This window comes from Equus quagga, chromosome 4 (assembly GCF_021613505.1).
Source record: "Equus quagga isolate Etosha38 chromosome 4, UCLA_HA_Equagga_1.0, whole genome shotgun sequence".
Taxonomy (NCBI): domain Eukaryota; kingdom Metazoa; phylum Chordata; class Mammalia; order Perissodactyla; family Equidae; genus Equus; species Equus quagga.
Window position 1 is genome coordinate 44,489,140 of NC_060270.1, and position 18,270 is coordinate 44,507,409.

Consider the following 18,270-nt stretch of genomic DNA (forward strand, 5'->3'; position numbering starts at 1 on the left):
CATAGAGGGGTCTTCTGTACCTGGTACAAGTGCTAAGAAAGGCAAATGGGGAAAGAGTTTACCACATAACAATGTGCAAAACCATATTCTCAACGTAGGATTTTTATTAATTTTTAAATTTTCATCAATTAAAAGTGAAGGAAATTTTTATTTTCTGAAAATATAATTTAGCTACTCTGATTAAGACTTTTTAATAATCCTGAATTTAATAACGTGGTGTTATTTTTCTCTTTAGCAATTATTACATCTACCATACACTCTACTTTAAGTAATTATCTTGTTCATTCTGTTTCCCCATCCCCACCACTAGAATAGAACCTCATCAGGGCAGACGTTTTTAACTTGAGGCATCTGCTATGTCTCTGGTGCTTACAAGAATACATAGAGCATACAAAGTGCCTTAAAAGGATCTTTCGAAATAAATGAACGTTTTCTAAAGTCTTATGATACAGAGTCATAGTGTTAGAAGAAATTACTTAAAATAAGGATTTTAAATGTGAATTTGAGCTTAAAATCATAAAGGAAAATCAACAAATATCAGAAGTAGAAAAGGCTCTTATTTTAAAAGGGCCTCATTCTATAATCTCATCTTAAAGGTGTAGAAATTAAGGTACAGAGAGATCAAGTAAGGTGTCAGATCATAGAATTTTCGTACTGAAAGACACCTAAGCCTCATGGAGTCCACATTTTGAGGTGTGTAGGCCCACTCAGCCTACCTTTTAATACCTGCAGTGAAGGTGAGTTCACCCCCGTATAAAGGCATCACATTTAGCCTTTTAAGAACAAGACTGGAAACTTCTTTCTCATATACAATTAAGACTTGTATTCCTATTCATATATACAGGAATACAAGTCTTAATACATACACATAAATATATATTTGTGTGTATATATATATACACACACACATAAATTGATGTCGTGTAACAGCCTAAATTTGAGGCCTTTTATGCATAAGAGTTCTGGGCCCAATAGTCTTCCTGCCTCACTCTTCCTCCAACACCTCTTTGACTCCTGCCTTTTTCTCAGGAATAAACCCTGGACTAGACACACATATATATAATATATAGCCACACACATATATACAAACAATAGATTCTAACATACATGTATATACACACAGAGAATATACACATGCATACATATATTAAATTCTTGTACACATACACACATTATATATCATCTATTACACAGAAAGATGTGTACATTTATATTTTGTGTCTTTTAGAAATATCAGTTAAATAAAAGCATTTAAATTAGGTTATAATTTTTTAAACTCCATTTTCCCTCTGTTTAATTTCTACTATATCAGGAACCTCAAAAACAAAACTATGTTGTGTTCATCTCATCCTCTAAGAGCCTAAATTGAATTTCCCTTCCACATGAAATTGTTTTATTAAAATATTTGTGAGGCTGGCCCCATGGCTGAGTGTTTAAGTTTGCAAACTCCACTTTGGCAGCTGGAGATTCACCGGTTCAGATTCTGGGCACAGACCTACGCACTGCTCATCAAGCCATGCTGTGGTGGCATCCCACATAGAAGAACTAGAATGACCTACAACTCGGTTATACAACTATGGACCAGGGCTTTGGAGAAAAAGAAAAAAAAGCAGGAAGATTGGCAACAGATGATAGCTCAGGGCCACTCTTCCTCACCAAAGAAAACCATACACAAAAAACCATACATTAAAAAAAAGCATCTCCTTTAAGAAGAAAAAAATGGTTAAAGTGTTTTTAGAAATCATTCTATTGTGACACTCTAACCAAATATCTCTGATCCACTGGTTATTTCAAGATCCATCTAAATCCCACTTTCCCCTGAATATTAAACTTAGTTAACTTCCTCTTAAAATATAGTTTCTAGAATTAAACACAATGCTCAAGATTTGGTCTTACTAGGACAGAGTAGCATGGGCTTATCTCTTGATCCATTCAAGAAAGCCTGTTTCTTCCAATTCAACTTATAATTCCATTTGGTTTTTTTTAGTAGCCTTATCATGTTTGACTCATTTGACCTCAAGGTCCAAAAAAAATTATCAGTCATTTTCTATATGACACTGCTAAATCAAGTTTCCTTCATTCTGTATTTATGCACTTGAACTTTTCTTTCAGGGAGGGAAATTGTCCTCCAATTCTGGATATAATAGCTGCTTTACGCTTTTAAAAATAGTGATATGCTCACAGAAAGTACATGTTCTGAAACTTAAACGCTAAAATTTAACTGAGGGGCATAAAAATATAAAGTTTGAGACACATATCCTACCTATAAAAACCTGGTGGCACCTGCTCCACCAGGAAGCTTTTCTCCATGTCTTGGAGAATGTCATTCAGCATTCGGACACGGATGGGCGCTCTCTCCTTGGGATCATTAGCAGGACGCATCTCATCTGACTGAAAGACTTGCGCACTCTCCCGCAGGCGCGAGGCCAAGGCCAGAAGCTGATGAGGGTTGAGCTGATCACCTGGTGAAAAGAAATGAGCCCATCTTAGAAGAGACATTCTCAAAGGAGCAAAATAAACATTTTATAATCATCATGTCAAAAAAGAAGATTCGACATCAATTCAACTTTTATAATGTATTCATTCTGCCAAAAGTATCCTGTCTAAATATATTATATTCCACTGAGTATTAAATTTATTGCTACTACTGTTAATACTATTACTAACAATTACTACTACTACTACTAATACCAGGAAATAGGTACTGATTGTTGAAAGTCGGCTATGTTTCAGGCATTGTCTTGAGCACTTTACTTTAGTATCTCATTTAATATTCACCAAACTATTATCACGTCTATTTCATCGAAGCTGAGAATCAATTAAGGTAAGCAAATTGCCATAGGTATCAAGCAAGTAAACAACAGGCCAAAATCAGAACCTGATCTTTCTTAATCAAAAACTGATGCTCATGATGGAGTAAGCTATATTTCTGGGGAACAAAATTGTGAAAGGAGTTATCATTTTCTCTTCTGAGAATGTGAGATGTGTTACTATATCTTCTTATGAGTCTATTGGGCTCTTTTTTTCTTTGCTAGAAATTTCCTGAACTTGAAGTTGAAATACCTCTTTAATTTGAAAATACACTGAAAACTATCCTATATAGTGTTTGTCTTGTTTTGTTTTGCTTTTGAGATGTTTGTCATTGTTTCTTTACTTGTTTGTTTAACTTACTGGAAGTCGTTCTGATATGAATAGTGGAAGTAAAAGGACCACAGGACATTCCTCAGACTAAGAGAAAGGCAGCATTAGTATAGCGATTATGGTCACCAGATCCTGGAGCCAGACCAGCTAAGTTCAAATCCCCGCTTACCACTTAGTAGCTGTGTGATGTGGGGCAAGCTACCAAGCCTCAGTGTCCTCGTCTGTGAAATGAACATAATAATAGCAGCTGCTTCATAGATTTGTTATGAGCATTAAATGATGAATACTTGTAAAGTACTTCCCTACAGTTAGGAAGTTCCCAGCTGACATGATTTAATATCTTGTTTAAAAAGCATTCTTTCCTCATACCCTGAGAGGAGCATTTGCTCATCATCTCCTGCCAGCTATCCCACCATTAACGTCAGTCTTTGGGTGAGGAACAGTTAGCTGTGTGATGTTCAGGAGATTGGGTACAACTGACTCCAATAAGGTCAGCATATCACTATGAGGGATTACTTCAAGTCAAGGTAATAGAATGAACGTGGATCTGGTAAATCTAAGCTGGCAGTCCTAACAGCATGGCATTAAGATAAGCTGATTGAGGAATGAAAAGAGGCCCTACGGGGCCTTTACTTGGGAAAGCCTTGAGGAAAAAGGAAAGATCACAAAGGGACTCTTTCTACAAGGGAAGTCTAAGGGTTACCAGCTCCCCAGACACCTGGTCTTTGTAAAAATGCAGATTCCCGTATCTGCTGACTCCCTCTAGGGGTAGAGCCCAAAACTCCCCATTTCAACATTCTACTCTGATTATTTCAAACATTTTCAAGTTTTAAAAGCACTGTAGATAGGTGATATTCTAAGAAAAGGAAAATTAAGTTAGAATTATAACTGATGTATAAAATACGTCTGTCATAGAATTACCAACCTCCAATATAATGATAGTTATTGTCTCTCACCTTCGTATGATGGGAACTATTTTACATGTCAATTTCTTTAGAGCTCAGCCTGGTTCTGACCCTCAATAATTGTTTACTGAATAAACAAAGTAGATTCAATAAAGTGTTTTTAGAAAAAAATCCAATAACAAAAGAACATTAGGTAGAGATAGGTGGTTTTTATGAGACAGCTCTCTTTGTAGCTCTCTATTCACTGAAATTACCAAAATGAATAAAATTAATTGTAGGAATTCACAGGTTTTGGCATTCTGATGTTTTCAAAGTGCGTTTCACATCTTTAATGATCTTGTTTGATTTCACAACAAAACAAGGTGTGAGAGGAGATATTTTTGCTTATTGTGAAAATCTAGCTCTCTAAATAATAATAAATAATAATAATAATAATAATAATAATAATAATGCCATTTTATGAAGATATGCTTTATCTTAGAATATGATGGCTCACTGAAGTTAATATATGGAGAACTTACAGGGAGTATCTTCGCACAAGGAAAGAATAAGATGGATAAGCCATGTTTAGTTTATACTGGAATTGAAAGACTGAACAACAGGAAAAACAAGTTCGACATCCTTGAGACTCTTCCACTTAAGAAAGAGATATCTGTTCTCATCTAACATACACTACAGAATTGAAGACATTACTCCTGAATCAAGTGAGACAAATGGTACCATTCTACCTTATTTAGCTTTAAATGAATTTATCTTTCATGGTGGTACATGGTAGAGAATTGACAGCTTTAGGAACTGGTTGGTTCCGGAAAGGCCCCTGATAGTGGAAACCTGCTATCCACAGCATACCCTATGCATTATTTCAAGGGTGTGAGGTTACAAATTGAAAAGTAACTTCACTTTCAATGTTCATGCAATCATTTTGATATATAACTGATGTTCCAAAGATTCCTAATAGCCATTTATATGCCAATTAGAGCTTGTTTTCCCTTTAAGTAAGATCCAGAAAGTAATGTCACTTCTGCTATGCAAGTTTTTATGACCTCAAATGATTGTTCCTTCCTCATCTTTAGGATCCCTACGAGAATGTCAGCTCTGTGAGGAGAGAGATTTTGTTTGCTTTGTTCACTACTATTTCCCCAGCACCTAAAACTGTGCTTGCTATATCATTTAGTGCATGAATGTGTGAATTATGTATTGGTCATATTATGATTAATTGATCAATTGTGATCAATCATACTATTGATCAATTATGAATTTGATCACAGCATCACAGCATCTATAATATTTTTATCCTTACCTGCCTTGTCTCTCTCCTTTCCTTGACTGAAAAGAACCTTAGAAGTTCAGCAAATATGTTTTATCTCTCTTCATATCTCCAGATTCTAGCCTAATACCTGATATATGGTAGTCATTTATTAAAAATTTTGTTGAATGAATGTTGAATTATAAGATAATGTCTTATTTGAGATATATTATTACATTAAATAACACCTACAAAATTATTCAGGGAGACGTCTGGTGCATGGTGAGCATCAACAGATGTTATTTCCTTTAACTTCCTGCTAAAAATCAATAATAGTTGCAAAGTAAAAGAAAAAAAAAACAGAAGAGGCTGTTTTAAGGCAATGATGAGTTAAATTAAACTACATCGAATTAAAATATGGCTTACCAATAACCCATAAAAACTGACAAAAGAAACTTCATTTAAGGCCCAGTGAATGTCAGAGAACAGAGGACTAATTGAGGCTCTTAGCAATTCAGTTTTAGTAATAAGTCCATTTGACCTGAGAAAACGAACTGGGAGCTAGAGATTTCTCTCAGAGACGGTTAATACAATGATCTTGAAGTTATATGTACAATGAGTCTAAAAATGAAGGACTTGGTATCCAAACCCAGACAAAGGCCTGGTCTACTCATTACCATGAATGTGGTCTTGAACAGATCACTTAATGCTACTGCCCTCCAGCTTCCTCGGGGAAAAGGAGGAACATAGTTATTTCAATTTCTAAGCATATAAATCACTATATAAATGCAAGTTACTGTTAACAGCATACACAAACTAAATACAAATTACTACCAACTAATTTTTTAAAAGTGCGAAGAAAATAATGTAACAACTGTACTATTGATTTTATTCTAAGAAATGTTACTTCTTATCACTTCCTCCAATTCGTGCCTTCACCCCTGCAACTGAATCACAACTCTCCCCATACACACTTAATAAAGATTCCAAATTCTATTTTGTGGTGTCTATGAATCTGGCGTTATTTTTTCTTTCCATGGACTGGCATCTTAAATCTCCGAAGAATAAGGAAAGATAATATAAAGGGTAAAGGAATTAAACAGCCATCCTTTAAAAACGATACTTTTACATCTTTGCTCCTGGTGAAAGTTTATCATTAATAAGTTTTTATAGCATGGCAGAGCATACTGATTTGTGAGAAATATTAAAAATCTACTTTAATATAACACAAAATAATTGAGACTGCCTAGTGAAATTGTCTTGATATTATTCAAGAGACAATTGAAATGTATGTCTAAATTTCAAACAGAAACAGTTTGCACTTTTTATTTCTTCATCTCAAAGTAAAATATGAATATATTTTCAGTAAATATTATTGAGTTCTACTTTGTGTGTTGTTCTGTAAGCACTGGGAGAGAAGCAAAGCCATATAAGATTAAATCTCTAACCCTTAATAAATTCCCAGTTAGAAATAATCCACAGAGAACCAATATCAAATGAAATAAATGCTTATGAGGATGACTGAAGAGTTCATTGTGTATGAGAATACTCTAAGTAGATCCCAAGAAAGAAGTAAAATTTGAAGGACAAAACATGGAATTGCCCTGAAATCAAAAGCATCTCAAATGGAACTCTTGAAAGCTCTAGGACTTTACTTCAAAAAAGTCAAGGTTGGGTGTTCCATCTGTGAACAACGATACTGACTAGTCTTCCATTCTCTTCCTTCAGTCCTGAGCCTTCTAGAGGAAGAATCTACCTCTTACTTAAACCTTTCCTGTTTTTCTAGCTTGTTATAGAAAGGACAGAGCTGGATATTATATAAAGTATTAATATTAATTGAGGAGGAGGGAGAGAAGAAGAGAGGGATTCCTAGTCAGTGGGTATTGAGATCGGTATTGAGATCTAGGCAAACCAACTCAGGAGAGGCTCTAAAACGTACTGAAGGAAACATATCCTTACTCCTGCCTTGGAGCCAGTCATCACCCTGCAGCGTTCCCTGCTCAAGGCAGTTTGGGAAGCAGTATGGTGTAGTGGAAGGGGCAGGGGCTTTGGAATCTGGCAGAGCCACATTCAAGCCCTAAACCTACCACTTAGATGCATACACATAAGAAAGACACAAACCCCCTCTGACGCTCAATTTCTTAATCTCTAGATTGGTCTTAACAATACCCAGCTCAGCTCCTAGAGTAGAGTAAGGTTAAATGTCACAATGAATGGTAGGCACTTAGCACAATACCCATGGCTTTGTGGAGCAACCCCTAAAATGCCAAGGTGCTTCTCAGAAAACTTGTTCCTCCTGAGAACCCTTGATACAGGATCCTAAAACGCCTTCCAACAGTAGATCGGAAGTTCAAAGGTACTTCATACATGTCCTCTCCACAAGGTCTCTAAGACTTCTGGGTAAGACCAGGAGCTACAGTGCTGACTACACCCACCGAATCTCCACGTTCCAAGCTGCCAGGATCTGGGAGCTGCACAAACTACCTCTTGCCCTGAGGCACTTCATACCTTGGTGAGTTTCAGCTGGGCATAAATCCATGTGTACTAAGTTTGTTCTACAATCTCTTGGACAGATTTGTAACCATATTTTAAAGAATGATTTTACTACCTAGTATTGTGGCCTCTCTTCAGAGTTTCATACTCCAAAAAGTTTTAAATTTTTGTTGATTTCCATTTTTCTATCTTTCGGTTCCATTTTGTGGCTGTATTTTTAAAGACCCGCTCAACTTCACTTTAAATTATGAGTGAAATGTACTGATCATATTCTAAAACTACATTTTTATATCAAACAAATGTAGCCTTTTACTTTAATAGTGCTTCAACAGAACCTATTCTTCTGCGGATGAGCTTATCACAGTTTTAAAGGTGCTAACAATTGCACAATCACAGCTTAGACTTCACTGATTCATAGTGACAAGAAAAAGTATGATTTATGTTCCACATAACACGGTGGTTAAGAGCAGAACAGAAGATTATTTTGGGGGAAAAATGTATGTTACTTAATGTCATCTTAAAAATATCTTGTGGCATCCAATAAAGAGAAGAAAAGAAATTGCCAATACGATTTCAGCCAGGGGAGACAACAGTCCTTTATTATCCTACATTTTCTGTTCTGCATGCTGCCTTCTTTGGTATGAATCACAATGAATCATCTCAGCTGGTTATTTAAAGAAGTTAAACAAACAAAAATGCAGGTAGAGAAAGAAGTGTGGGAGCTAGTACACTGTTGATACTCAAATAATCTAACATTGATTTTGCAATGTACAGATAAAAGGATATTATTTGAAAATGCAATATGCCGGAAGACAGTGGATTATGTCTAAACTGAATACAATAGGAATCCTTTTTGCAAAGATGCCAAAGTGGAATGTTTAGAACAACCAGGTTGGCCACTTTTTAAAAACTAGGCAACACATTCTAAAGATTATCTTATATTCTAAATATTATCCAATGATCCAGGTAGCCACGGCAGAAGAAAATTTAGCAAGGCTTTCAACATATTGCATAGAATGGGTTTCCCAACAGTGTCTGTCTGTCTGGTGCAGAAATTAAACCAGGAGCTCTTTTTATGGCCCAAAGACGCTGTGTTATGTTTGCAACTACACGATGTGGTTATTGGCTGCTTTGGAAGAGTAAGAAAAAGTTTTCTTGAATGAACTAAATTCCTGTGTGGTTTATTTTTTATTCCTTTCCTCCTGAGACAGAAAGTTGAAGTTGTATGTTTAATAACACATATGAGTTTAATTATGTTTTGGCTAACCCAAGAAACTGAAAAAGAAAAAAAAAAGGTTTGAATAAAATTAATCAACAGGAAGACAACGGTATTTTATGCTCTATTACAAACCAAGATTAAAAATATCTTTAAAAAAAACAAGCAAACTTTAAAAGTGCTGCCAGTGAGGCAACAGTCATAGAATAATAAATTGTAGTACTATTCTGCCATGAGCATAGGGCTTTATCTTAAAAATACACTTAAGGAAAATAATTCACAATACAATAGACCATTACTGGGATGGGAGAGTAGGAAGAATAAGAAGTCACTAACATTTCAACCAAGGTAGTGACACATATAGAATGGAGGTACTGAAAAGAAAGCTTTAAAGGAATTTGGATGAAGTACTCAGAGTAGGCAAGGAAATGATGATCTCAAAGGGAAACTGTATGAATAGCAACAAATTGTGAGACAGGAGATAAAAGAAAAGAAAGTATAATTCTGAGGAATAAGAAAGGGACAATGCACTTAGGATAATAATAAAGGGATATTATGCAATAAAAATATGAGTTCAAAGAGAAATGGGTGGAAAGAAAAACTTGTTTCAGGAGACAAAAACTGACAATACGGAGACAATCGGATTTTGGTGCAGATCCAGCTGTCTCAAATCCCTTTTTGAACTAGGTGTGGGATATCAATAAATGAAATACAATCTTTAATATAGCTATGTAGTAAGAATCCATACAAAAATATAATGGGGATTGATACTAAACATATTTTCAGGAATTTGTAGCCCATGGACGGTCAATCTCTTATTGAATTTCGCTGTCAATTTGAGCAAGCAAAGTAAAAGACTTCTCAGAGAATGCTTCCGAGTTTAAGTCCTTGTTGCACAAAAAGGTCAGTTCCAGAAATGCCAGTTCAGATCAAATCATTAGAAATCTCGCATTACTCAGAATTCCCACAGGAACAAAATCTTTTCTGGAATTGTTTGGATTTTAGATGGATGGCTTTGGATTTCTTAGGGAGGGCACGGGGCTAGACACCTAGTGTACCCATCTTTTATTGTCTTTAGGCCAGTCCAAAGTTGGAATTGGTGGTAATTAAAACCAAGATTGGAGGCAGATGGACTGAGGACTAAAATCATGCAATTTATACAAAACATACTTAATCTTGCCAATTGGGAAATTAATTCATCTTATATACTCAGAAAGAAAAAAAGACATTGGATGAGTCTCAATCACTTGTGATTGTAGGAAAGAAGTAAAGTGACTTTTGAAAACATGAAACTACAAATCTAACAGAACACAGAGTACTTGCCTCAGTGGCATCATCACCTTGAAACACTATCCCTCCTTCTAAAATGAAGTGATTGATGCTAATGAATTATCAGAGCTAATGAAGAAGGAAAAAAGTCACGTCAAATCAGCATTGTCAGTTTTTGAAAGAACAGGAGGAAATGCTGCCAACAACCATTTTACATTTAATGAAACAATCAGGAGGTGGCAACAAGCCACACAGCTCGAAATTACGTTTCCTGCTGAGTCTGGCTTGCACTAAATAAATGTGTACACAGCCAGATCAAATGAAAATGACTTTTACTTCATTTGGTCATTTTTAGCTTTTATAATAATGCTAAATAATTAAAATCCAGAATTCTGACAAAGAAAAATAGCAGCTATTAAACAAAAAGCATCAAAATTAGATAGTTGTTAATTATTTTGAAGTGCTGTTTTATACATTAAAAAGTGGGTAAAGTGAAAAACAGTAAACTTAGTAAGGTTATTAAGCCCTTACTGGTTAGTCTGTTTCCAGGTTCAAGGATGTGGTGGTACTTTATTTATTCTTGACGCCTCTCTCTGTCCCCACAAACTAGTACCATTGCCTTATATGTGCATTTTTGACATATTTTTATGTCACAAGTACATCTGAAGTGTATCAGTTATCTTATCCGTCACTCTTTATACTATATCTCCATGCACCACATACAAATATTCATTCTCCAACTATTATGTGTTTGGCCTTGACCAAATATTAATAGCCAAGGTCACTCAGTCAAAATGAGCTTTCAAGAACTATCCAATAAATCAACTGAAACAAATTATTCACTGATAAATTATCCTTGCTCGTGGTTGTGAGAATGGTGGAGAACGGTCTGCTGCTACTGTAAACTAGTGTAATAAATAAACAAGATGGCCGGTTGTCAAGGGGTAGAAATTACACGATTGAAAATGCAATTGGGTTTCAGAGACCTTCATATTTAAACTCTTTGCAGTAGGGAGAAACAGTATTTTATAGTTCAGCCTTGAAGGTCACTGTTTTTGTTTTTAACTGTAATTGAGAACTTAGGACTAATCACTGCTGACTGTCATAACAAATAAGGAAATATATCAACAATTAAATCTCGTATTAAGCAGTAAAATTATATGTTTCATTTAACACAGTACAGGAACTCTGTTTAGCTAATGAAATCATCTAGCACTGTAGCTAAAATTGCAACTAAAATATTTATTTAGTTGTTGATAAGTGGTGTCCATTATTCACACATTAGCACATTAAAGTATTCTATTTTAGAAATAAAGCTATAACCAAAGTAGTCAAAATAGAACAGGTACACCAAATTGGCTACTATTTAGCAAAGGTTTGAATAATCTTTGACTATGATCAAATAATTTTGAGCAAATAATTTTGAAAACTGATGACCAAAATACGAAAATGTAACAGTTAAAGTTGATAAATCATATCACTCTGATCAAATACTTATAACCAGGTCATGGTAAAAGACATTTTTTTTTTGCCTCTGTTTTTTGCTTTGCTTTGTTTTCTTAGTATGAGGACACCTCAAATCCAGCCACATCTTTCGGAGTGAAAGTGACAGGGAGACCCCAAGGACTTTCACATCAAAAGAAATAAAATTCAAATATAACCAACAACCAAAGAAAAAGTTCTTCACCTATAGCAGAGGCAGTCCGACACAGACTCCTGGCTCATCCAGCCGAGGACCTCGGCTTTTAGAGAGAGGTTCGTGTAGTCTCAGTAGTGTCCGGCCTGAAGTAGAAATCTTTGCAGAGTGACTGCAGTTTCCACCGCGCCCCCTTTACTGAAATGCTTTTAGATATAACTATTAAAGAAAGGATTATTAACCTGGCGTATTCTCGGAATATTTTCTTTACCTTCTTGCTTTAACTGAAACCTGGCTCTCCCCTGCTGACATTCTTCCACTGCAACCCTCCCAGGTGGTGGTTTTTTCTTCACCCCTGTGCTTTGTACCAGCAGCCCTAGAAGAACAGTAGGACTTATCTCTAGGTCACTGTCCATTCTTTGTAGATTTTAGGTCCTGGTTTAGTCCTTCCCTCTTACAAGAATGACTCGTCTTATTTTTGGCAATTTTAATATCTACATATTCCAGTCTCTCTTTTCCTTAGCTTCTTTTCCTCTAGTGATCACCTGCCACACTTCCATGGTCATGCCCTAGCCTGGTCTTTACCAATATCTGCACATCTGTATGATCCCATTTTCAATAATCCCATTTGCTGGCCACCAGTGAATGAGTATTTTTAGCTCACTCATTCTCAATTCTTTGCTCTTACCAAGAAATAAAGTCCATTGACCCTTCCTTTTTGCTTACCCTCATTCCCTTCATATCCTCACTTTATGCCATACTGGGTTTAGACACTTTGGTCCATCACTATGAGTCCTCTTTTGCACACATTCTCAAAGTTCTTTATCCTATCTAGTTCGATGTCCTTCTCCCAGAATAGCACTAACCCTTAAATCCAACTTTGCCTATTATATGCCTGAATCCCCAGCTGAAGGCTGGAAAAATTCACAATTACATTGAATTTGTCTCATCTAAAATACATATTTCTCCTGAGCTCTTACTGCTGCCCAAAAGACTGATCACATTTTAATAGTTCATTTGCTTTCCCACCCTCCTAAACAATTATTTTACTGTTTTTTCATTCTAAAGAGACTTGCCAAGGGCTCCCACCACCACATTTACCCATATTCCACAAGCTCTGCTTTCTTTCACATTTTTATGGATGAACTACTATGTTCATAAGGCAAAGTCCTCCACCCTCACAATGCCTCTACTCAAGAAAATAAGTCTAGCAATTCTCCTTTCACTCTCTGATCAATCTTGACTCTCCATTGAATTGTTCTCATCAAAATAAAAAATGCTAAACCTTGTCTACTCCATACTCACCACCTACCATCATGTGTGGCCATTTTATCACTTCTCTAAACCCATCTCTTTTGAATCAGGCTTTTTCTTATACCACTTCACTAAAACTGTTTTTGTTGAGATCACCAATGATCTGCAAATTGCTAAATCCAATTATTGATGGTCAGTTCTCATTTTTCTTTACCTATTAGCAGTACTTAACACAGTTGATGACTCCCTTCTCTTTGAAAGATTCTATTCCCTTGGCCTCAGGATATGACATTCACCTGGTTTTTCTGTTACTCTTTGGCCCCTCACTCTCTGATTCCACCTATTCATCCAATTTCTAAACGTAGGAACTCCCCAGAAATCTTAGATCTTTTCTTTTCTTTCTATCTTCCATCCCTTAGACTTCTATCTGGGATACCTCCCAAATTTATATTCCCTGACAAGATCTCTTCTCTCCTCTATGCTCTGGACACAACTACAGTCAGCTCTGCATAACACTTACTTTGAGAATGCACATTTCTTCCAAATTGACTGATATTAGAGAATAATTTGAGCATAATGCTAACTTAAAAATTGCTTTGACTTATGTCAGTTGTATTCTACTATGTATGCATGTTTCTTAGGAATTTTAATTTTGTTTTATTAACTTAGCGGTTGAGATTTTGCTTTTGTTTCTGGGGTTTTTTTTTGGTTATAAAACTGTACCAGCAACTGTACAGTGGATGCTCAATAAATATTTGTGAAATGAATGAGTAAACAATTTCAGGAGATGATGTAAAGTTCACGGGGAATACATGTAAACCTTTTTGTACAAATGTAATTTTCTGGGGAGAGAGCCTACATTTTTCTTTAGATTTTGAAAGAGATCCCTAACTACCCCCACAAAAAACATAGTGATAATCTAATTCTAACAATGACCCATTAAGACTTTTATTGATCTTCAGAAGTAGGCCACATTACTCAAAATGCTCATATAGTAATTATAATGCTAAAATGTTTATTTATGAATTTTTAAAAATAAACTCAATTTTTAAAAAAATAATAGAACTTTCCATTTCAAATGACAGTAGTGTTAAATTTTTTGCTGCTGGATTTATTTCTTTAATTTTTTTTAAAAACTCTTCATGTCTTTATTACAAATACACATTTATCGTAGAAAATTTGGACTCAGAAAAACAGCTTGCAAATTATTTATAATTCTATCGTGCAACGTTAGTATTTTGCAGTCTACTCTTTGAGGCTCCTGCCTATGCATGCCAGGTATTCCTTTGTAGATGAACAAGTCTTTATGTAATATAAGAAAAATCTCCTCTTTTTGTTCTCTGAAAGCTTTAAGTATAATATGCAGTACCAGCTGAATTTTCTAAAGTACAAAAATGAAGACTAAAGAAAGGCAATATAGTCTACAGAACAAATAAAATAAATGCTTAAAAGAAATTGTTGCAGAAAAGATAGTGTTTAGCATTCACAGAACTTTTCAGTCCTTATTTATACCTGTTTATAAGGTATAAGACTTATATCCGTTCTTATTTTGTAAAATGGCATATACTTGGTTACTCATTTTCTTTTTTTTTTTTTTTGAGGAAGATTAGCCCTGAGCTAACATCTGCTGCCAATCCTCCTCGTTTTGTTGAGGAAGACTGGCCCTGAGCTAACATCCATGCCCATCTTCCTCCGCTTTCTATGTGGGACGCCTACCACAGCATGGCTTGCCAAGCGGTGCCATGTCCACACCTGTGATCCGAACCGGCGAACCCCAGGCCACCAAAGTGGAACGTGTGAACTTAACTGCTGCGTGACTGGGCCGATCCCTGGTTACTCAGTTTCTATGCCCAAAATATTCTAGAAATAGCAAATTAGAAGAAAGAGTGATTGACAACAGTGAGATAGAATCTTGACAAAAGTAGAAAAAATAGAGACTGTCTTAAATACACCAAAAGCAGAGCAATATGAGTCCATTTATTTTAGGAGCAAATATCCCTAAACAGCTCAATTGCTCCCAAGGTCATGGTTTTACAGCCACTATCATGAAAGTCATAAGAATCATTAAGGGGAAAAAAAACTATATTGTAGTATTCTCTGGGTTAAGCAATCCAGTTAGTCAAAACAAAAGTATTAAACTTGCAGATATTGGAAATATTTGGCTCTTTAGAATGACCCATTTTCCAAGGATTACTGCTTACGTCCTATAGTTAAAATACTGACATTTGTATTGAGAAGCACATGTCTACAAACAACTCATTAAAGATCTGATAGGAAGATGTGTGACTCAAAGAGGAGGAGGAGGATGCATTCTTTAAATACAATACTTCCCTCTGCATGTGGTTAATGAAGACAAATTAGAAGCCTAATTGAAAAATTTGTATGTAGATAAAGGGGACATGAAGGTAATTATTAGAGTGGTGTCACAATTCTTCAAAAAGTGATATATCCAAACATGAAGATGTTGCAACAGAGACTATGGAAATAATTCCCTGGTTTCCTTCTCGTCATCCTTGATCTTCAATGAGCCAACACTTCAGTGAAATATGATGGGTCCCATACCTTACAGAAACCAATCCTAAAGAAGGAACTTCTGGGCCAGTCTTGTTTGAACTGATTGAATGTTAGGTACAAACATTGAAAAAAAAAATCCCTGGACTATACTTTTCTATATGGAACCTGCATAAAATAACAGAAGCTTGAACTTATAAATCTCCTTGATAAAAGAAAGTTAGGGGAACATCCTTCAAAGTCTGATGCTCACACATCAGTTCGCCTCATTCCTGTTGACATGGTAACTGAAATTCTAAGCCTTTCTATTGATAATCCTCTATAGGAAGGGAGGTGTTGCATTGCCAATATTAGTAAGGTAGTAGATAATTTTACCCATTCCTTGTTGAAAATTAGTTGAACAATTTTTCATTTGCTAAAATTACTATAATTCAAAGAAAAGTTACCTTTAAGGTTGTTTTGAACTTCTAAAGCTATATCGAGAGCATTAAAGGGCAGGACTGGTTCGTTGGCAATTTGCAAAATCACTTCTCCTGAGAGCTGAAAGAAAAAGAAAAAAAAGCTGGCATTCAGTATTAAGGGTTTTTACTTATTTGTTTGTTTTTCATTATTTTATACACTCTTATACATCCAGAGTGGCAAAAACACAGGGGAAAAAATACTTTTATAAAACATCTTTTTCATTTAAACCTCTTTTTAATTTTATTTGTCTATTAAAAAAACCAGTATCTTTTTCATGTCTCAGAGTGTATAAAGAAACACAATATTTTCTTCCTTTTATTTAGCTCAAGTGTTAAGAAATAGCTTCCCTAATTACATGAGTTGCAATAGTTAACCTTTAAAACACTTCCTTATAAAACGGTTTGGAATGTCTCATGATGAAACAAATAGCAGAGAGGAACAAGTGAAAATCAATACATGGTTATTGGACTAAGTAAAATTCCAGACAAAATTAATGATCAATTTATTTCATTTAAAATATAATTTAATCTAAAAATTCCTTAAAATCTTAGGTACTATTTTCCTTAATGCTTTACTCTATTCCTAATTACTTTTCCAAAATTTATCAAACTAATACCATTTATTCATTTTTGAGGCCAAGATTTGAATTAAATTTAATAAAATAAAATTTTAAATGGCATCCTCAAAACTCATACCTGGAATTTTTCATACATGCATATCCACCCACCATAGCACTCCAAAACTATGTTTGAAAACCAACATATTCACTACAGCTGAACTAGCATCTGCTTAATAGACTGAACAAGTCCTATGTATTCATATACATCTCAAAGGAACTTAGGGCTGACAGCAAATGCCATTGTTACTCTCCTGCTCTCTCAAGTGATATTTAATATTTACCTGGGCTTAATAAATGTCCCTGCATCTCATATAACCCTGAAGGTGGCACACAGGGAAATGTGGCTGTGTCGATGTTATTAATGCATATGAAATGTTGTTAGTGAATGAAAATATTATCTTGTGAAACTACACAAGGGAAATTAGCACACTAACTTGAGACAGTATAGGACATATAAAAGATAGAATTTACAAGGAAAATGTGATGTTAAATTTTCAAATCTACATATTCAAAAGAGTCAAATTCCATTTAATATTTAAAAGTTATATTTCCCAGTTGTTTCCACAATTTATATTATGATAAAAATACAATTCAATTTGATCTTCATCTATATGCCTGGGGAAATACTTTTTTTAGAAATAAAGAGGAAAAAGAAACACCTATGATATCCCTTTATTTCTTTGAGATATTTTTCTCCAAAATGTAGCAACCATTTCTTCCCCAATGCCAAAGGTATCTTTGCAGAGTTTTATCCCCAGCATAGTGATTACAAAAATCCTGGGAAACTGCCTACTGTGATTATGCTGTACCTCAGGAAAAAAGCATTATCTACAATAGGTCGATATGAATCCTATTTCTATTCCACTCTACCCCATGCAAATCATGCAAGGAACACCAATATTTGGAAATAAATTATTTATAAAAAGGAATTTTTAAAGAAGATTAAGAAGCATTATGGTTTCTTTTTCCAATTTGCACTAGATAATAGTAACTACAGAAGAGACATGTTTTGTTTACATTTTTGTAATCTGGAAACTACACATTACTAAAGATTAAAATGAAAGAATGGGGAGGGAGGAGAAAGGCACTTCTCTATGTGCTACTGGAGAAAGTTGTTTTGTTTTGTTTTTTAAGAGTCATTTGGCAGCTTGAACAACTGGAATATAAGCCAGCCACCTTGCTATTTCTTTCAAAAAGAACCTGGCAACAAATATTGGGACTTCTAAAACACCTGGTCCACGGTAGAATGCTTAGACTAAATCGGCTTTATTTTCAGCTTCACAAGCAAGAGAGAGATTTGTATATGCCTTGGATGCAGTGAGAAGAGAAGAGTCATACTGTATACTCTTCCTGTCCAGTCTGGAATTTGCTCCTATTCAGGCATGCCAAAGCAATCTTCATTTATATTTATACAAGGCCCCATTCTTTTCAAAGTGCTTTACACCTCCATATCTCATTTCATTATCTTGACAAGCCTAGAGGCAGGTAGAGGGGGAATTAATCCTATGTTAAAAACAT

General features: G+C 35.1%; 1 protein-coding gene across 7 annotated transcripts in view; it reads right to left on the reverse strand.

The window, feature by feature from the left end:
* The window catches only part of NAALADL2 (N-acetylated alpha-linked acidic dipeptidase like 2), a 1,259,279-nt gene that overhangs the window by 55,567 nt on the left and 1,185,442 nt on the right, over positions 1–18,270 (reverse strand). For all 7 annotated transcript variants that reach the window (XM_046659057.1, XM_046659060.1, XM_046659059.1 and 4 more), the window contains 2 exons: positions 16,118–16,211; positions 2,264–2,462 (listed from right to left, as the gene is read on the reverse strand). In XM_046659057.1, the coding sequence (XP_046515013.1) occupies positions 2,264–2,462; positions 16,118–16,211 (293 nt within the window). The remainder of the gene's footprint in view (positions 1–2,263; positions 2,463–16,117; positions 16,212–18,270) is intronic.